The sequence below is a fragment of the Ochotona curzoniae genome, unplaced genomic scaffold, assembly GCF_017591425.1.
Source record: "Ochotona curzoniae isolate NIBS_2020 unplaced genomic scaffold, NIBS_Ocur_1.0 contig_908, whole genome shotgun sequence".
In the NCBI taxonomy this organism is placed as follows: domain Eukaryota; kingdom Metazoa; phylum Chordata; class Mammalia; order Lagomorpha; family Ochotonidae; genus Ochotona; species Ochotona curzoniae.
In genome coordinates, this window is record NW_024466607.1 from 36245001 (window position 1) to 36266335 (window position 21335).

The following is a 21335-nucleotide window of genomic DNA, read 5'->3' on the forward strand; positions in this document are numbered from 1 at the left end:
TCGAGGGAGGGGAATGAGTCTGGGAAGGGAACTTGGGACTCCCTTGCTGGGCTCCAGCTCCCACTGATGACCAAGAGAACTGGGGCAGAAAAGGCTGGGCAAGGCTACAGCACTCATTGGCATGTATGCGGGCTGGATATAGCGGTAGGCCAAACCCAGCACCCACTGGTGCCTGCGAGAGCCAGAATGATTGTGGGACAGGCTGGGCTAGGCCATGAGACTTGCTAAGTCACACAAGAGTTATGTCTGGGAGTAGGCCAAGCTGGGCTAGGCTATAATACACCTCTGTGAGAGCCAGATTAGTCGCAGGCAAGTCAGGCTAGGCCATAGTACCTACTGTTGAGAGCCAAGACTAGGGGCCGGCCATGTCAGTATGAGCAGCAGCACCCAAAGGATCTGGGGCCGAGAGCAGGCCGAGGAGGGGAACTTTGGGAATTCCCGTGCTAGGCACAATTCCCATTGCTGAGCACAAGAACTAGGGCTGGGAGCAAGCTATACCAGGCTAGATTAGGCCGGACTATTACAAGCACCCATTGGCAGATGTGTGAGCTGGGTCTGAAAGTAGACTGGGCAGAGTCAGTTCACAGCACATACTGGCATGAATGAGAGCCAGGACAAGGGTGTAGGCCAGGCTGGGTTGGACCACAAATCTAAGGGCAAGCTGGGCTAAGCCAGGCTGTAGCATCTGCTGGCAAATGCTGAGGCTAGGAGTGGGCCATCTCAGACTGGACCAGAACACCTGCTAGCACACCAAGGCCTGGGACTGAGAGTGGGCCCTGGTAGGGGAACTTCCCAGACTCCCTTGCTGTGCTGCTGCCTCCACTGGTGAGCGTAAGAGCTGGGACTAGGTGTGGGCTTGTGTGGAGGTGGGCCAGGCTGTTAAACCTGCTGACGTACACAAAAAACGGAATGGGTGCATGCCAACTAAACAAGGCCACAACACCAGCTGACAAGTGCTAGGATCAGTGGTAAGTCATGTCAGGCTGGACCATCATACCTCTTGGCAGGTGCAAGATCAGGGGCTAGGAACATGCCTGGGTACTGTGGGCACTCTCCTGCTAGTGAACACAAGAACAATAACCAGGGCCAGGCTAGACAAGTGGTGGTACCTGTTGCCATTTGTAAGGGCTGGATCTGGGGGCTGGTCAGGCTGAGCCAAGCCAAAACACGTGTGAGTGTACATGAGAGAAAGATGGGATGTGTGCTGGGCTGGGGTAGGCTATAGCAGAGGTTGGCACACACACAAACTGGGACTCTAGGCAGGCTTCGTGGAGGCTGTTGGGGGTCATCCCAACTGGGTCACCACACCCACTGGTATGAGTGAGAGTCGAGTCTGTGGCAGGCTGGCTGGGCTAGGACATAGCACCCATCAGTACATGTGAGATATGGGGCTGAGGCAGAACTGACCAAGCGGCATCCATTGCTATGTGCATTAGCTGGTGCAGGCGACAGACTACATCTAACCCTGCACTGTCTGGTGCACACAAGAATCAAGTCTGAAGTCACCCCAGGTGAGGTTTCCTGGGGACTTCCCGACTGGACCACTTAACTCAAACCCCAGCCACAGGGAAAGTCACAGGATGTGTAGTCCAACCTTGGAGTGCATGTATCAGAACTGGGCCTCCTTAGTCGCTGGTGCCTGTGCCATGGAGAGCATGTCCAGATGCACACCAAGCATGTGACAGCAGTTCATCTAGCTGCTGTGCCAGCAGATGATGTCAACTGCCCCATCAAAGGATGGAAAGCAGAACAGATTGAACGATTCTGGCCAAGCTTTGCAGCATGTTCTGCTTATGGATACATTAAGGTAGAGTTTGCCAACCAATAGACCTTGTAGAGATTTTCTCAACCCTGGAGCAACAAAACCAACAATATCAATACCACTCAATTAACATCCTCGGAACCCCCTTCCCCACATCAGAGTCTCTGAGACATCATCAAATGACCATTTCCCTTCCCTGGATAGTTTGGCAGGAAGATGGGGCCTCTTCCCTTCCAACATACCTGATCTTCCCCTCCCTCATCAGAAGCCCACATGGGCATGCATCCCTCTCAACTGTGTAAACAATATTAACATTTTAAATTAACTTTTTAAAAAATTATCTTTGTTTGAAAGACAGTTACATAGTGAATAAGAGACACAGAGAGAGAAGGTGGGGGAGAGGGAAGAAAGAATTTTCATCTGCTGGCTTACTCTCCAGATAGCCAATCCAAAGTCAGAAGCTTGCACTGGTTCTCCCACACTGGTTCTGGGACCCAAAGACTTTGGCCGTCTTCCACTGCTTTCCCAGGCCATAAGCAGGGAGCTGGAGCAGAAAGTAAAGCAGCAGGGGCAAAAATGAGCACCCGTATGGGTCACCAGTGTGGCAGACAGACACTTACACTACTGTGCCACACCATTGGCCTTTATCTATAAGAGAATGTAAAAGGAGGATGCATTTTTAAAAATAATACCTGAGATTTTAAGTTCTCAAAATGGGCATGCATTTATTTACCGGAGGCTGTATTCACACCTTTGTGTTTGGGTTTGCTTGAATCTAAGTATACAGAACATTTTTGCTTTTTTCCTTGCTATTACTATCTTGGCAGACATTCCTCCAACAATCTTGAGTGTTTTCCCTGCATCTTTAACGTCTCTCTCCACTGAAGTAAATACATCATCTTGGAATGTGGTGTTTGTCTCACACAACAAAGGATGCTTTGTTAGGAAATGCAGAATCTAAATTGTTTTGTGAGAGAGTTCATTGCATCTGGTTGCATCTGCAGAGCCTCCGAAATTCTTGCCCATCTCATCAACACCCCAGCCGGAGAGACGGCAGCCGCCCCAGAGAAGGCATTCCATCGAGAAGGAGACACCCACCAACGTGAGACAGTTTCTGCCCCCATCCCGGCAGAGCTCCCGCTCTCTTGTAAGTACTGAAAAGACTGCCCACTACAGACAGTGATGCTGGGAGAAGGAAACTTCCAGAAGTTAGAATAGAATCTTTAACCACAATGTTGTTTTTTTTTTCAGAAGATTCATCAAAGTATGCATGGTTATTAGTAGAGAAATGTTTGGTTCTTTTCAAAGGATAATAGTCCATTTTAAATTGGTAAAAGCTGATTTTAAAACTCCCAGCAGAATTTGACAATAGTAGATGATTTTATCGAGGCAGAAGTACAAGAGGAGAGGAAATTTTGACTTCCTAGCAATCATGGTACGTTGCCTCTAGTATGTTGTGTGATGGTGGGACTGATACTGCTCTTTGGACCAGTTCACAATGTTTGCTATTTTCCAGAGATGTCCAGGTTCTTGTAGTGGCTATTTATTCTAAGGACATTGCACAGCACACACTGAGCTCCAGGAAGAATTAAAGATCCACAAGCTAAAGGAGGTCTACAGGCGTTCTTTATAGTTCCACTCACTCGGCTTCCTAAATATTTGCAGGCAGAATGCAGTACTTCGGTCCGTATTCTACTCACAGTCTAAGCACAGATGTTGCATCAGATACACTTGAAAATGCTGATGTTCTTCCTTTTGGATTGTGATTCCCTCTTACAGCTCCAAATGCCGCAACAACAGGTGTCCCTTACTGTGAAGGGACAGTGTGATTATTATGAACACAGGGAGGTGTGAGTTTTTTGTTTTTCTTCTTGTTATTATTATTATTTTTTTATTGAAAGAGCAATAGGAAAAGAGGGAGAGACAGACAGAAAGAGATCTTCCACCCTTGGTTCATTCCCCAAATGGCTACAACAGCTGGGGCTGAGCCAGGCCAAAGCCAGAAGCCAGGAACTCCAACCATGTTTCCCCTACGCAGTGTCAGAAGCTAAAGTACTTGGACCATCCTTTGATGCCTCCCCAGGTGAATTAGCAGGGAGCTAAATTAGAAGCAGAGCAGCCAGAACTCGAGCCAGTGCTTCAATATGGGAGTAGTTTACTGCCTCACCACATTGCCAACCCCAACGCAGGAAGTTTGAATAGAACTTAGAGGGTTGTTATTTGTTCAGTCATCTCTATTCCAAAACAGCGCTACTTAACAGCTGATATTTTATGACAATTTCCAATAGGATTCCTCTAACCCAGGTATGCTCACTAGAAAAAAAAAAAATGCTGTTTTGATAAAATGTTGAGTACTGCCTTGTTAGTGGTTTGCAAAAGAAAAGCATAACTGACCAGCACCATCTAGTTGCGTATTTTAAAACTTTTTAAAAAATGAATAAGTCATTGCTTTACCATAATCTCTGTTACTGTCACAGCTTAAAAATATGCTAATCCCCCATCTGCAGGTGCCAGTATGCCCTGCAGACACTGGTTCATGTACTTACTGCTCCATTTCCCATCCATCTCCCTGCTTTTGGCCTGAGAAAGAAGTCCCTGCACACCCCCTCCCCCCATGAGAAACCAGGAAGAAACTCCTGGCTCATGGCTTCAGATTGACTCAGCTCTAACCTTTGCACCCATTTGGAGAGCGAACAAGAGAATGAAAGATCATTCTGTCTCTCCTTCTCTCTGTAAATCTGCCTTTCATATAAAAATAAATAAATCTTTAAAAAATGTATTTGATAGAGGACTCCTTGATGATGTTTCATGAGTCCAGTTATCCATGACTCAACCACTCCTAGAAATCAGTATATCATTTCGCCAACTTTAACTTGACGCTTATGATCATATAGCATCATTATTGCAGACAGACTTAAACCCCAAAAAATATCAGCGTGAAAGAATTATCAAGCACAGTGTCATGTTAGCTGATATCAGAGGTTAGGCCAAACATTCAGCCCATAGCAGGGAACTGGCAAAGCTGAACTCTTGCTTGGGCAGACTGTAATCCTGTATGACATACTTTGCAGTTAAACAAGGAGAGCAAGAAGGAACAATCGCAGTCAGTACACAGGATCTCTGAACAGGCAGTGGGAGAGCTCCCAGGTCTGCCTAGATGGGGCTTACGCTGAGGGACAAGGAGCAGGTCCACGGAGGGGTAGAGAGGATGGCCCTTGCCCTGTGCCTCCTAGTTTCAACAAAGATAAAAATGAGCGTAAGGCTGACAGTAGCCATCTTGGGATTCCCAAAAACACACACATGAGAAGTAGTGTCTCTAGCATGGTAAGTACAGTAGTTAGTTTGAATTTTTAGCTTCACTTTACTTTTGAAAATCTGGATTTACTTTTTTTTTTTAACTTTTTGGTACAACTCCATAGGGTCCAGAATCTACCACCTTCCCTTTCCTTAGGATGTATGAAATGTATTTTTTTTTAATCATTTGGCCTAATGATTGGGGGTGACTCCCCTTCTAGGTTAAGGTAGACTGCCACGAAGTAAGAGTGCTTGTTGTATAGTAGGGAACTTCAGAAAGTTTGTTGGAAAGTGAAATTAGAAGATAAATATATTTTGGTGCAAAGAAATCTTGAAACCCAGGCACAGTTTTTCTTTATGAATTTCGCCCCTGGTACCCTGTGCTTTCTCAGGAAGCCATTAGCTCTGTCCTGCAGCCCAGCACCCCTGAGTGGGGGGACTCAGAATGCTCACAGGGCCACCCAGCTGGAACAATCCAAAATGTGACTTTGCAATGTGGTCTCTGCACTCTCTGGGCAACACTTCAAGGTTCGGTTTCTGACTTACCACATACTCAGATGCAGACATGGTGTGGACTGTTACCATCCTCGTGGGGTTTTCTGTTTTGTTTGTTATTTATTTTCTGTGTTACTGTTTGTAGGTCACTGTGTTCAGCGTTATTTTCTGCTTTTTCGTTTTTTTCCTGCCATTTTCTTTTCTCCCTTATTTATTGTTCAGGTTCCTAGGATAACCAGTGTATGGCCCAGGACGCCTTTCCGACCACTTTTTTCTACCATACAAGCAGCTTCTCTGCTCAGCTCTCATCCTTTTGAAGCAGCCATGTTTGGGGTAGCAGGGGCTATGTATTATCTGTGTGAGAGAGCTTTTACCAGCAGGTGGAAATCCGCAAAGGTTGGCCTCTTTCTGCTGGTTCTGGGGACTACTTGACTCTCTGTACTGTTTCAACAGTGATGCTCTAGCTACTGCACTCTGCGAGAAATTAACAGCTTAGACTGGCACTTTGCTTCTGATCATTGATTCCAATCTTGTGTAGGATGCGTAGATCCCACCACAATTTCAGCTGAGAGAGAAATGACTTTGAAAGGACAACAAACTCTAAATGCAGCATCAGATTGAGATGGCCCCTGGGTGTTTGTCTCAGGGCAGTGCTCCCTTCTAGCTCCATGTGTTGGAAGTACTCTGGGTGCCAGTGGTGCTTTTCTCTGGGTCTCCCCCCACTTTCAGAAGAGCAGTCACTGACTCAGCTGGCAGAGTGGCTCCTGCCATGCAGCCAAGCTCTGAGGGCCAGATGCCCAAAAGACAGCCTCCCGGTGCCAAACATCTGACTGTGTCCAGTACCTTGTGGTAGGGTGTTGCTCCTCTGAAGAGGAAAGTTTTCAGTTTCCTTTCTGTTGATGTGGTTATTTTAAATAATTGTGTGCTTTCTTACCGTTTGTTAAGAATTTTACACTGAATGTTGTATTTTAGTACTAGATTACATTAACCTTCAGGGAAGTGAAATTTAAAACCCTGGAACCATGTCAAGGCCCCCTGCCTCAGTGTAGCACCCTTCAGGGTACCCATCAGAATGACCCAGCACCAACTTCTCTGTTCCTCCTCCTTATTACACATCTTGAGGTAGAAAAGAGACCAGATGGCAAATAAAATTATCTTGAAATATGGGGTCAGTCCCTGTCCTCCTTCTCAGTTAGACCAGCACCTTGGGCAGCATGTGGTTACGTGTAGAGGACAGCATTTTACTCTCACCACTCCTTAATGTAACTCGTCAGGACGGCCTCATCCTGCTGTCCTGTACAGCAAGGCCACACACTACGTCAAATTTTAAACCTTAATTAAACTTGAAAATTGCTGTTTTTGCTTCAATGTGCCTCCCTTTGGCTAACTAGAAACCAGAAACCAGTGGCTGTTACGGGTAATAGTCAACTGTCTGCTACTCATCTATGAAGCTTCAGCTGATGAGGAAGACCACATAAACCATGATTCCCCTGCCGCTGTCTGTCGTGACTCATGAGCACGGTTTTACCACATGCTCCGTAGCCTCTGTGCTGTGCAGTCTCAACCTCTTTGAATGGTCAAATGTAACCAGAATATTCAACAAAAACTCAGCGATTTTAGTAACATGTATACAAATCCATTTAAAGACATGTCTGACTCTACCGTATGTTGTAATCCTTATTAAAAACCAAAGATTTAGCTTCCCCTTCACTAAATCTAGGATTCACATTTGAATACAACAAGAAAAATAGGTTTATGCTGGCACGGTCCTCACCCTTTGTCCCCATCTGCCACTCAGATGGGCTGGGGGCTTGGTAGTGGGATCCCCTGTGTTCCATGTCCTATGTATGAGACCCTCCCCCACCATTTGAACCCTGAGTGCTGTGCACCCCTTAGAACAACATCAGCAGCACAGGAGCAGCTCAAGTTCAGTGTGGCGTTGGGGATGTTGAGTTAATATTTTTGTTAGCTGATGGGAGAAAGCCATTCTACAGCAACTATTTGCTGATTTTTTTTTTCATGTTGCATTCAAGTTTTGTTGTCCTTGGGAAAGCTCCAGAATTAAAACATTAGCATTTGACCTGATGAAAATTATTTTACTAACCAGTAGTGTGCTTGAAATTTTTTAAAAAGAAAATAGCACCCCACAAGTGTTTCACAGTTAAAAAAAAGTTTTTAAAGCCTCAAAACACCGTAAGATTTCATATTTTTAAAGTTTCAGTAGCCTCCTTCATACCCTTAATAAATTTTAATGTGGGAAAAAAAATTAGAAAACAAACAAAAACCTGGGAATTCTTACTGCATCCTCTGCAGCTCTGGATTTGTGTGTCATTCAAAGCAGTAAGTTGGTAAAGTGTGCTTGACTAAGCGTCTCGGTGACTTGAGGCTGAAGAGGGAAGCTCAAGCTGTCAGGTTTATTGTGTCTGAAAAAGAGTCACTGCCCTCCTGAGATACCCAGGTATCTTAGTTGCCAAATCAAGGAAACTGGCACTCTTTGATACTTACTAGCAAGCAGAAGAATAGCTCTGGTTACCTGGTTTTCTGTGAGATGACAAAATCAGTAGTGAATATCTGGTTATTTGCTAGATTCAAACACTGCTTTGTAAGAGCGTAGCAGTTTTGTCACATGCTAATTAAGCTATCAGAAAATGTATCCTACTCATGTTCCTCGCTGTTAAATAAAAATGATCTTAGGAAAATTGTTTCTGAAATATGTGAAGAGTGGGGCTGTCGTTCGGATGTGTTTAGCTGCCACGCCTTACTAAGTTTATATTCAGTTGTGTGGAGTTTTTTGTTTGTTTGTTTTTCCTTTCTTAAGAATTTCTTCATTTGAAAGGCAGGGTTGCAGAGAACAACCTTCCGTTCACTGGTTGAATCTCACAAATGGCCATAATAAAGAGGGCTGAACTAGGCTGAAGCTAGAAACCTGGTATTCTAATCTGGTTTCGAGCATTTGGGCCATCTGCTGCTGCTTCCCCAAGCGCCTTGCAGGGGACTGGATCTGAAGTGGAGCAGCCATTACTCAAACTGTCACTCAGGGGATACTGGCGTCGCATGCAGTGGCGTAACTCACTGCACCACAGTGCCAATCCCAGGGTTTGATTTCAATGGCTTTAACCGTCAGAGAGGCAGTTTGTTGTTCCCACGTGACTCCACTCTTGCTTCCTCAGGCTGAAGCAAACCGAGTAGATTACTGAATGTGCCAATTTAATCCTCTCATTTGTGAAAGTTTTTCTTATTGAAAGAAAAAAAAAAGTGTGATGAGTGATTTTTTTTCTCTTAAATGAGTATTTTGGGCATCTTCGAGTATATGATGTAATCTGTTGGAAGAAACCACCCCCTTCCCTCCAAATAGTAGTATACTCCTATCTTACAAATACAGGGTTTTTTCCCTGGGAACATTTTTTTTAGCTAATTTAAAATCCTTTATGTTAGCATGACGAGTTGATTTTGGATTGATTTTCAATAAAGAGCAGTAGTTCTCCCACCTGCAGTTTTTAATAAATGCTAATGTTTGCCAAGACGCAACCTAAATTTTTTTTTTCTGATTGAAAGACAGAACTGAGTGTTAAAACTCCATAAACTGTCCACATTCATAGTCATGTGCTTTCCCATTTGGCTTGTTTGTGTCCCCAGAAGCCTGTGAGCGATGCTATTGTGTGTTTGGGGGGAGTGAATTGTAATGTGTTTGTGCTGAGAACATTCAGTTTCAGTGTCACTGCACCACAATGGCCCCTTGAAGCCTGGCAGAGCCCGAATGCACAAGACTGTTCTGTCTTTCTCTTAGATCCTCCAATCAAGTGTGGCCGGATGGCGAGCGGATGAGCCTGAGGCTCCCACTCAATGGGATCAGTTACATCAACATCTTTCACAGCTGTTTTTAGGGAAGCCATTAACATAACACTGCCAGGATAAATATTATTAAATTCCTCAGTCTCTCCACAGCCTCCCAGGGCTGATTTGCACAATCAGCAGTTGCTGAAAAGTAATAGCAGGAATTCAGAGAACTGGAGGGGCAGACAGCCAGGAGAGAGTCCCACAGGGCTGCAGGCCTCGCTGTTGGCCTTCCAGTTCCACTTACACTGGGAGGATTCTGTGAAGTGCGTGCTGATGTAACTGACCACTAAATAATGCTTGTCGGTATACATTACTAACCACTTTCTTCTGGCTATTCTGGGTACCACGAACTAGTTTTTAACACAGAGCCACTAGCGTTGTAGATCTGCGGTTTATAACAGAATGTAAAACAAAACACTGAATGTTATGTTTTGGAATAATCACAAAAGAAAACCTGTATAAGTTGGTTTAGAACAAGATTTTTTTGAAGATTTCAAGAATAGATACATAGTTCTGCTTAATGGAATAAAGTTACAAGAGGCATAATATTTAAACACGACAAGTGTAGATTTATTGGAAATTGCAAAGGCTGCAGTTTCACATGGTCCCCTGGAAGTTTGTTGCTTTCTGTGGCCTCAACGTAATTACAAATGATGTGGTCCCCAGAGGGAGCCAGTTCTGTCCCAGTGATCATGGGAAACCTCTTCTTTTCTCTGAATCTACTAACCCAGGTGTCTGAGCTGAAGGGAGGTTCTGCAGTTCTGCAGCAAAGAGAAGTGTCTTACGCGGAGTTTTGAATTTCAGGAGGAATTCTGCTACCCAGTGGAATGCCTTGCTCTCACTGTGGAGGAAGTCATGCATATTCGTCAGGTCCTGGTGAAGGCAGAACTGGAGAAATACCAGCAGTATAAAGATGTCTACACCGCCCTGAAAAAAGGAAAGGTAGAGCCATTTCACACTCATTGAACAGCAGGGCAGGATGGCCAGTCCCGGATGTGAGCTCCTAGCCAGATGGCATAGGCCCTCGAGGGAGCTTAGGAGGCAAGATGTTTGGATTCTCAAAGATAGTTATGCTTGTTCTGCCTCACTCACAAGAGGTTGTTTATTTTTCTTTTGGAGATCAACATCTGTGGAAAAAATACCATAAAAAATGATACTCCTTTGTAAAATGGCACATTTGGTCAACTATTAAAATTCATTTAATTTACTTGAGAGACAAGGAGAGAGCCGTATCATGGTTCAGTCCCGAAATGCCTGTAACAGCCAGACTGGGTCAGGCCAGAACCAGGAGCCAAAAACACTGACTCCAGGCCTCCCACGCAGGTGCTTGAGCCCTCACTGCCTCCAGCCTCTGCACTGGTGGAAAACTACAGACAGGAGCAGAGCAAGCCTGGCCCTTCCGTGTGGGACGTGATCATTGGGGCAGTAGACCAAACGCCGGTCCCAGTCATCATACCTTTAAGAGAGCTATAAAGAAAACTCTATTTGAAAAACAGAGGAAGGATTTTTGCGAAACCTTCTTTGGATTACTTCCACAACAGTGAGATGTTTGAGAGATTGGCCTTTTATCTCCTTTTAAAGTAGTTATTATCATTATACACCAAGCAGCCATCAACAGTTACTCCTGAGTTCCTCCCGCTTACCGCTGTGAAGCCTCCTCAGACGTGGGAGACAGATCAACTCTTAGCCATACTGCTTTTCTCCTTTGAACTTTGTGTCTTTTAGCTCTGCTTTTGTTGCCGAACCAGGAGGTTTTCCTTCTTCACTTGGTCTTACACCTGTCAGTTCTGTAAGAGGTAAGGTGCTTGATAACTTATGAAAACATCACTTTTAAAATCATAAAACAAAACAATACCAATCACCTTCACTATGTCATTATTTTTCTACTCAAAAATAATATTAGAAATTAACTATTCTGTTTTATTACTGTGTGCTACCCTTGCAGTTAGGAATACTGATTCGCTTAAAAATCTGGGCCAAACAGTGATTTAGTGCTGGACCTAGAAAAGATGCCAAGACATATTATGTCTTTTACACAACCGGGAGGATTCTAATAATATGTTTAAACAAAAAATGCTATATGTGATCCCAAGATGGACCCCTAAAAATTTTGAAACAGATATAAACTTGATCCTTATTTACATAAGATTTGACAATCCGCAGTTGTGTCATTTCTTATATTTTAATAAGGATTGGGTTTTTGCCATTTATTGTAAAAATATACAGTCCAGCCGTTCTGCTCCTTAAACATGCTTTGTGTCATACCAAGTAATATTTGTGATTCTGTACACAGGCCCGTGTGCTCACAGTGTTGCAAAAAGGTAAGCTGAACTTAGTTAAACTGTAACTTCTGCTCATTTTAATGACTGCATCTTTTAAGAGTACTTAGCACAAGCTTGGTTTTATTTGGCACGATAGATGCGGCTACCCTCCAAGCCATACTCCACGCTTCCTATCTTTTCATTGGGACCCTCTACCTTGCAAAGAGGAGAAAGCTGCGTGAGGCCAGAAAAGCCCTCCACCGGCCACCACCGGCCACTTCGGAGCATCGCCAGGTGAGTGAGTGTGTGCACCTTCCCGGCCCCTTGCACAAAGGATGCTGCGCCTCCGGACGGACCCAGGTGCAGGCATGCAGATCTCTGAGGCAACCAGAAGTGATTTCCCAGGGATCATGCTATACCAGAAGGATGCTTTATTCATATCGTTTGATTTATTTCTGCTTTACACTTAGCTTCTGTGTTCTATAAACATCTATCCACATTTAAAACTGTTGTTTTCAGTGAAGTTCACTGAACTAAGTCTAATCCTTCTTCCTCTTCCCTAGTTCTGCAGGAAAGTTTCTTTAATGCTGTGTGTACACTGCTTGTCAATAGCTTTGACTTCCTTCACTATCATAAAAGCAGAAACACAGCTTTATACTGAGAGCTGCCAATTTAGCATTCACTGATACTGACACAGGCTCCTTGGATCCCCGGGGTTAGAGCTTGCAAGACCTTCCAAAGCCCCAGTAGTTCATCAACTGATTGTAGTTGCCGAAATTGACAGTCCACATTTGTATGATGATGAGGTGAACACTGTGAACTTCAGAAGTTCTAGAAGGAAAACCATTCTCAATATTGTTTTGAAATCAAATAGGTTTTCTGTTGACTAAAAATTATATGTTTTTTAACCTTGTCTCCAGTTTTTTTAAAAAAAAAAGTATTCTTTGGAAAAACATGACATATGAAAACACTCATTCGTTCCTCGATGATTTGGCAGCAGCTGTTCCTATCTTGTAAGTATTACAAGATTAAGTATTAAGTAACGATGCTAGACACACATGGGGTTCTTCTTCTAGGTTCTCCTCAAAATCCAAGTCTGTGGACAGATCAGATGAAGAGCTGCAGTTTCCCAAGGAGCTCATGGAGGACTGGAGCACCATGGAAGTGTGCGTAGACTGCAAAAAGTTCATTTCGGAAATCATCAGCTCAAGCCGGCGCAGCCTGGTGCTGGCCAACAAAAGAGCCCGGTTGAAAAGGAAAACACAGTCCTTCTACATGTCCTCAGCAGGCCCCTCAGAGTACTGCCCTTCCGAGAGGACTATCAATGAAATCTGAGCCTGTGCCTTGCAGCTGCTTTTGTCTCCAGGTTGGCATTCGTGCGCAAGAACACTGACCCAGACCGGCTCTCCTCCCCGCAGTCTCATTGAACAGGTGTGAAGTTGCATTCGATCTGACTTCTACCGCAATCGCATTGTTACACAGACTGCTGTGTCCATGTCGATTGAATCCGTGTGACAGGTCAGCCAGTTGCTCATTTGCACTGAGAGAGGACGAGAGTTTGAAACTTGCTTCTGTGAATGTGTGGATTTGGAAGCCTGACACTTTTTCCTTGGCTCAGTTCTTTATCCTTCTTCAAACGATTTCTTGACTAAGGCAAAAAGCTTCTCACGTGAGAAATCAGTGTGACAGAGGTGTCGATGTTAGCACAGTTTTAAGCAGTAAGTCATATTGGCATTTCCACATGACAGTGTTCCTACCTTATGTACATAGCAGCCCAGAGCCCTGCCGTACGCCGGGCAGCAGGAGGCGGGCCAGGCTCTTCATCGCCTCACAGCACAAAACCAACAACCACTCAGCTGGTTTCTGAATTATTGTTGCTCTGAGATTAAAAAAAAAAAAATGCCTGTGGGACTTCAAGGCTGCGTCCTAGTGCAGGACATCGCAATAAGTTGTGTGCCCATGAGGACGGCCATTTCCTCTGAGCAGCCAGCGTCCGCCTGGCGCTCTGATCAGGTGTCTCATGAGTGGGTGACACTTTGCTTCCCTGTCATAGACGTACAATAACGGATACTAGGAATTTTATAATGGGAGGTCTGGGAGCTAAGTTTTGTAGGAATTTCAGGACAAGGGAAGGCGACAAACCTGTCAAGCTGTTGAGTGTATTTTGGTTAACTGTGAGAAGAGCTGGAACAGCATAGGGTGCCAGGAGGGAAATGAGCTGGCATCAGGCATTTTCAACATTTTTCACAACTTTATAGTGAGCCATCATGACTAAATTCAGTCACAATTTGGTACCTAAAATCTCAAACTGAAATTTATTTTTATAAATGAATTTTGAAAGAAAAAAAAAATCTAGCTCTTTTGCAATTATTCCCCTAAGAATTAACCTGCTGACAGGCAAAGTTTTTGGCTGCTTTTCGCAACTAGCTTTGCTTACAAATGACTCAAATTAATGAGTTGAGTTTTTGATGATGGTAAATTGAAGGGCAGCTTTGTACACCTGAAATTTCTGTTTCTTTGACCCAAACCATGGACTTTATTATTTTGATTATGCTTGGAAATGAGCAACCAACTCAAATTGCCATGAATGTTGGAAAAATCAGACAGTACACATACACAATGATTTCTTGAAAGGCACAGAACACAAATGCAATCAACACTGTGACAGCACCATTTAACAAAAGGCATGGCAGTCACATTTCATACTGCATCAGAATACAGTGACATTTCCTCTTTAAGTTAACGATAATACCTCGGAACTGCTCCAGTAAGTAATTTTTCACGACTTTAAATTTTAAATTTAGTAAATGGCTTTAAATTACTTAATGAAATAAAATTTAACAGTTGGCTAAAATAATGCATGTTAACAGTCCTTCTATATATGCATGTAAACATGGGCCACCCAAGAACCCTTGTCGGTTACATAAACTCAGTTAAGCTTCCGTTATATTCACAACTGTTGTTTAGGAGCTCTAACAATTATACCAGGGAAATGCCATTTAGAAAATTCTCTAGGAGACGCCCTGAACTTGATACTCCAGCCAGCTAGCCACCTCCCTGCTGGCTGCTTGGTTTGACCTTCTCATGGTTCAGGGAGAAGGTGGTGGCTTGCCTGTGTCTGATGATATGCTACCTGGAGTGAAGTATGCTTTTTAAAGCAATGACTAAACCACCCCAGTGAGAATTTTGTTCACCTTCACAAGAAGAGACTCAGTAAATTTGTCTTCTTGAGCTTTATAATGCGGGGCAAGGTGATTCTAGCATTGTGACCCCCCTCTTCACAGGGCATCAAATGTGAATGCCAACAGTGGTAAGGCGCTTTACCAGGTGCATTAAGGAGATCAAGTATGCGGTGTGTCCATCTGAAACAATTTGCAAAAAGTAGCCAAGGAAAGGCCTAGGCACAGTTAAAATTGTAGAGATTTTAGTTCACATTATTTTGGGTGCCAACACAAAGTCTTGCATTTAATTTAACCCTGTCTCACCCATGACACATACCTGTTCCTCCATACTCTTGAGTTCGCTCTTCTCCCCATGAAATGGGAGTTAACGCAGCTAAATTCTGAAGTCCTTAGCCTCGTCTGACTTCAGGCAGCACTTTCTGTTCTCACTTATAACCTGCCTTCGCAGGGTCCCTCTTCTGTCCTGTTCCCTGCTGTTCTGCTCTTACTTCTGCCGGTACCAGCGCCATGAGTTACCGTGTTGGGAAATCTGTGCTTCCCTTCCTATCAGTGTCAGAGTATGTAGGAATGTTTGTAAATACTGTAACATATGTATTAATATTTGAAAGGCGCTCGTTCAGTGGACAGTGGGAGTTAACTCTCCCAAGGCAAGTGAAAATTAATTTATATGTACATTAACAGTCTTACTAGATTTTGAGTCTTAAGCCTTTTAAGTTAAACTGAGAAGGCTATTAATGTAGGAATTTTTAAAATCATCTTATGTTTGAAATGATTATGTGATTAGCATCATGAATGAGTACCATGAAATTTTTAAAGCTTTTATTTTTCTAACTCTACTAATAAATATAGGACCTAATTTTAGATGTTCATACAGAAAACAGAAAGTTTTAAATTCTGTGCTAAAGCAAACTAGTAGAGTATTGTGTACATGCACTGTTGAAGGACCATGAAGAAGTTTGTCCTACCGACTGGCTTCCTGTGTATGTCAAGCTCAGGCGTTGCTGGCATTCAGGGCCACATGACAGTACTAAAGTGTTTTCCATTAAACTCTTTTATTTTAAAAGAAATTTATTTAGGGAAGAATAAAATGGCTTTCATCAGACTGCCCGTGTTGAGTGCCTCATGTCCAGCGGTGCTGCCCTTGGTGACTGGCTGTCAGGAGTCACACAGGTTGGAAAGGCAAGATGCCATCAGCAGCGGCAGAGGGTCATTTGAGAACCGCTGTCCACAAGGACAGCCCTGGGAAAACAAGCCCGGCACTGCTGTGACCCCCGCCCCTCTTTTTTTAATCTTGGCAGGGTAGAAAATTAAAAATGGTTCTCAGAGTACATAGCGTTTTATTATGAAGTCACATAAATGGAGACTTTTATTATGTGTAGGTAAGGCTTTTATTATGTGCAGACAAATCTTTTTAAAACAGCCTTATGGAGGAATACCTGATGCAACCGAAGCCTGTGGGTATTTAACATGTATGATTTCAAGAACTGGGGATAAACGGGGGGGGGGTTCCCTTTAAAATTTTTATTTATGTATTTGAAAGAGCAGAAGAGGCAGAGCATGAGCTTTCAACTGCTGATCTTTCACCACTGCCCAGATGGCCACAGTGACCAGATCTGTGCCAGGCTAAAGCCTGGAGCGAGGTGCTTCTCCCAGCTCTTCCACTTCGGGCATCTTCTACTGCTTTCCCAGGTGTGTTAGCAGAGAGCTTGATTGGAAGTGGAACAGCAGGGACTTGAACCGTCGACCACATAGGATGGCTGCTTTGTAGGTGGCAACTCTACCTACTACACCACAGCACTGACCTTATATATTCCTTTTTTGCATATAAGCTTGTTTTACTTTTGGTGATATTTAAGTGGTTAAGAAGGAGGTTTAGTCATGTGGGCCTCAGGTGAAGGCAGGAAGAGTTGAGGTATGGGGACACCTTACCAGAAGTGACACCAGACATGAATCCTGTGTGTGCCAGCCAGTGCAGTGTCCAGCCCTGTCACCTACCTGAGTCTGCATTCCCCCTGGTTGTTGCAGTCACCCAGTCGGTTCTGTCCTCAGTCCCATCTCTTAACACAAATCAACAGATGCTGTGGCCCAGCCTCTCTCTACCCACCACACGCTCAGCCCTCACATACAGCAGCAGGAACTGCAGCCTAGCCTCAGTAATACCCACCAAACCTACCCTCAACCCTGGTACCTCTGCAAGTCATTATATGCAGCAGACTGGTCCATTCAGTGGGGGCTGCTGCCCAGTTCAACCAAACCTACCCCACTACCTGGCCCAACTAATGCCTGTGGGTGCTACCACCTGTCCAACCAAGTATGCCACCAGCCCTAGTTCTCATGCTCACTGGTGAGAGCTGCAACCCATCAGAGGGGTGCCCACATTTTTCCTGCTAGGCCCAATCCCAGCCTGCTCCCAGACACAGATCTTGTGTATGCCAGTGGTTGCTGTGACTCAGCCTGGCATAGCCCATCTCCCAGCCTAGCCTTTGCCATTGAATGGTGCAGCCTGACCTGCCCTACCCACTCCCAGTCCCAACACTCATGGTGTTTGCTACAACCTAGCCCTGCCCAGCATACCCCCCATCCCTGGCTTTCACTGTAAGGTAGTAGGTGTGATGGCCTGGACCAACATGGTCCACACCCCATCCTGGCTCCTGTGCATACCAGTGTGCTACAGTTTGGCCCAGCCCTGCCCAGTTTGTCCCCTCTACCCACCCAGAGCCAACACACACACATGCTCACAAATAGAGCAGCTTTGCATGGCCTTACTGATGCCCAACCCAGGCTCATGTGCTCACCAGTGAGAGCTGTGGCCCACCAGGCTCCACATTTCCCCACCAGGCTCACTACCAGACACAGATCTCATGCATGCCAGTGGATGCTAGGCCCTTATCCAGCAAAGTCTGTCCCCCTCACCAGTTTTGGCCTTTGTGTGTTGGTGCATATTGCAGACTGGCCCACCCCACATCCAGTTCTTGTGTGGGCCTGTGGGTGCTGCAGCCTGGACTGGTCTGGCCTGGCCTATTCCTAACCCCAGAACCCATTAGTGTTAGAGAATTTCATGGAATTTTGCCTGTCACCACCCAGTTCTTGAGCAAACCAACAGACAATGCAGTCCTACAAGGGTGAGCCCAAATATCCCCTACAGAATCTGTTCCCAGAGCAGGTTCTCCTGCATGCTGTTTGTGTCATGGCCCAGCCTAATGTGACCCATCTGTTCCAATACTCACTGGCAGGTACTGTGGTCTAGCCCTGTCAGGCCCCCGGGCTCAACTTTCATGTGCATCATGAAACATGAACAAAGGTTGGTGGTGATCGGTATTACCTAGCCCAGCTCAGGTCTCCCACATAGTCAGGTGCATTGGTTTGATCAAAAAAGGTACTCCAGTTTCTCTCAAAACCATTTGGTCTCAGCTCCCATACTTACCTACAATTATGGTGGCCTTGTCTGGGTGCAAGTCTCTCAGAAGTCATTCCTCACCTGCAATGTACCCCCTCAGTAGTCTCCCCTCCTTCACATCCTGTACCCCCTTTCCTGAGCAATCCACAGCTCCTGGGCCCATGACTAGATGGGTTCCACAGCCTGGTCTTCCAGCAGGGTGCATGCTGACCTGGAGTCCTGCTGGCCCATCCGGGACTGAAGCACATACAAGGGTCCCAGACCCAATCCTCTGGCACACATACTGGCCTGGGACCTATCTCCTGCCCACCCACCCACCCACCCAACGTTCATCAGTCCTTAAGCATGGTCCACCAGCACAGCCTGCCAGCATGCCAGCCTAAGGTCCTAAGCCACCCATCAGCCCAGTACCAATCACGTGTGCAAGTTCCCAGGCCAGCTCTGCCAGCCCCCAGCATGAGTCCCCAGGCTCCAGATGCTTCCAGCACCACCACAGCCCCCTATATGTTAAACAGAATTTTCTAAGGACATATTCCTGAAAAGTGAATTCAGGGAATTTCTCATATGAACTGAAACAGAGCACAGCACTGACCCTTACACATTGAAGACCTTTTATGATACTTTCTGTGATACTCATTTACACGAGCCATTCCCTCCATTGCCAGGCTCTCGCTGGCAACTCCCCCCACTGAAGTTTGTAGTATGTCTTCAGCTCATCTCATGGCCCAAGAGTCCAGAGATGAAAAGGAGACTGTGAGGGATTCTGGGAACCCTTAGAAGCCTCAGTTCTCTGATGTCTCTGCAGAGTGCATGATGTTGCAAAACAACACCCCAAATCCAGATCTACTTGCCTCATGTGCAGGTCAACTAACATCAGGGTGGTGGAAGAAAGTGTTGCAAAGCGCAGACAAGGAGCTTGGAAGTCATTGTTTAATTCCCTGGATTCCACAAAGACTTAGGGGTGAAGGTCTTTTCACACTGAAATTGGGTCCAGCACCTTGCAAAAGCAGTGTTTACCCATTGTCTGCAATGCTTGCAAAACATGGGAATTAGTTCAAGTCCTGACTGCTCCACTTCCCATCTGGTTGCCCTGCTAATGCACCTGGGAGAGCAGAAGATGATGATCCCATTACTTCTGCCCCTGCATGCACACGGAAGACCCATTGAGCCATCACACCAGGCCCAAAGCAAATGAAAAAAAATTTAACACAGTATGATGGACCAATGGCTAAATCCTCAGTATGCATGCACTGGGATCCTGTATGGGCACTGGGTCCTGTTCCAGCTGCTCCACTTTCCCATCCAGCTCCCTGCTTGTGGCCTGGGAAAGAAGAGGACAGCCCAAAGCCTTGGAACTTTGCACCCATGTAGGAGACCTGAAAGAAGCTCCTGTTTCCTGACTTCAGCTCAGCTCAGCTCAGCTCCAGCAATTACTGCCATTTGGGAAGTGAATCAGCAGATGGAAGATCTTTCTCTCTGTCTCTCCTCTCCATTAATTTGATCTGCCTTCCCGATAAAAATAAATATTTTTTTAAAACTCTGTCTACAATTAAAATACATGCAGATTGCAGTTACCCAGATTACAACTTGTGCCACTGTCTGGCTCTTAGACTGTATATGAAGCTGTCTAGTTACTTAGACATTTTACTTTGCAAACATTCTTCAGCTGTGCTCCTGGTGCCGCCGGCCAAATCAGAGCCCATATTGTGGGAACGAAGTCAAAGGGTCAAGATGGAGCTCTTGAGATGAGGGCTGGGAAGTAGCAACAGCAGCACTAGAAGTTTGACACATCCATGTGCAGCCATGTCCCCTGGGAGCTGCGCCAACAGCAGTAGCAAGTCTGGATCATCCGTGAGGTGAACAAGGGGGTGCTCTTCCTGGGTGTGGCTGGAGGGAGACAGCCTGAACAAGCACTCACTGGACATGTGCTGCTCTGACATGTACTACCTTGCTTGCTGGTCCCCTGCTGACTCGTCGTCACACCTCCGGGCTTCTTTCCAAGGAACACAGCAAGACAACCTCACATCTCAGCTCCTCCCAGATGCACCTGTGTGCCGGAAAGGAGAAATGCAAAGATGCAGGGGGTTGCACTGCACCAACCTGAGCACCGGGTGAATGCTGTGCAAAGCCAATGTAAGAGCAGGGAGGGAGAGCCAGCGTCTGCCTAGGGGATCCGAAATCACGCAGCATCTTCAGTGTAGATTCTACATGGGTAAATGAGGCAGAGTTAACCCCTCAAAGGGAATGTCAGGTCTAAGAAGCCAGCTTGTGGTGCCTGCAGCACCAAAATCCCTTACGGGCACTGGCATGAGTCCCAGCTCTTCCATTTCTGATCCAGTGGAGGATGGCCCAAGGCCTTGCGCCCCTACACTCACATGCAAGACCAGGAAGAGGCTCCTGCCTTCCTGCTTCAGGCCAGCCCAACTCTGGCCATTGCTGTCATTTAGGGAGTAACCTAGGAGATGAAAGACCTCTGTCTCTCCCTAGCTCTGTTAAGTAAAATAAATCTTTCAGAATAAGTAAAAACAAATCAGCTTATCAACTCACCAAGGGTGCCTTTGGCACCCTGTCATGGCAGGAGACAGGTATGCATACTATATATTTGGATTAACTACCCAAGTGCCCGCAGGGATTCCCTGGCAGGTGCATATGTTAGACGGCTCCCCCATGGAGGAACCAGACCCGTCTGTCTTCCAAAACTGTGCTCACTAGCAGAAAGGCTCTTTTTGGAGCCCAGGACTTTTACTTTGAGAAATGAAAACAACCAAAAAAAAAAAAAAAAAGGAAACCTCAAGTCTCAACTGATTAGCCAAGTCCACTCTTTCCAGCAATACTTGTTCACAGTATGAGAAGTGAATCTAATGACTGCTGTGCCACTTGGCACCCCAACAGCTCTTAGCCCTGAAGTTCCTCAACAGGAGTGTGTGTCTTCAATGTTTAAAGTCAGAGTTTTCACACTGGGTAGTCTATAAGGTCAGTGTCAGATTACTGCACTTCCAGTAGTAATAAAGGCAGCAACAGCGAATGTACTGAAACCTGAGCCAAGGGCCAGTGCTGTGGCATAACAGGTTAAGCTGTCCCCTTGCAGTGCCCGCATCCCACGTAGT

General features: G+C 45.4%; 1 protein-coding gene across 1 annotated transcript in view; it reads left to right on the plus strand.

Annotated features, from left to right (window-relative positions):
• Positions 1-15927, plus strand: part of SPIRE1 (spire type actin nucleation factor 1) — a 153055-nt gene extending 137128 nt beyond the window's left edge. Inside the window, exons 13-18 of the mRNA XM_040994839.1 lie at positions 2767-2909; positions 10193-10330; positions 11114-11184; positions 11682-11709; positions 11807-11943; positions 12726-15927. Coding sequence (XP_040850773.1) covers positions 2767-2909; positions 10193-10330; positions 11114-11184; positions 11682-11709; positions 11807-11943; positions 12726-12984 — 776 coding nt within the window. The 3' untranslated portion in view covers positions 12985-15927. The remainder of the gene's footprint in view (positions 1-2766; positions 2910-10192; positions 10331-11113; positions 11185-11681; positions 11710-11806; positions 11944-12725) is intronic.
• The last annotated feature ends 5408 nt before the right edge of the window (positions 15928-21335 follow it).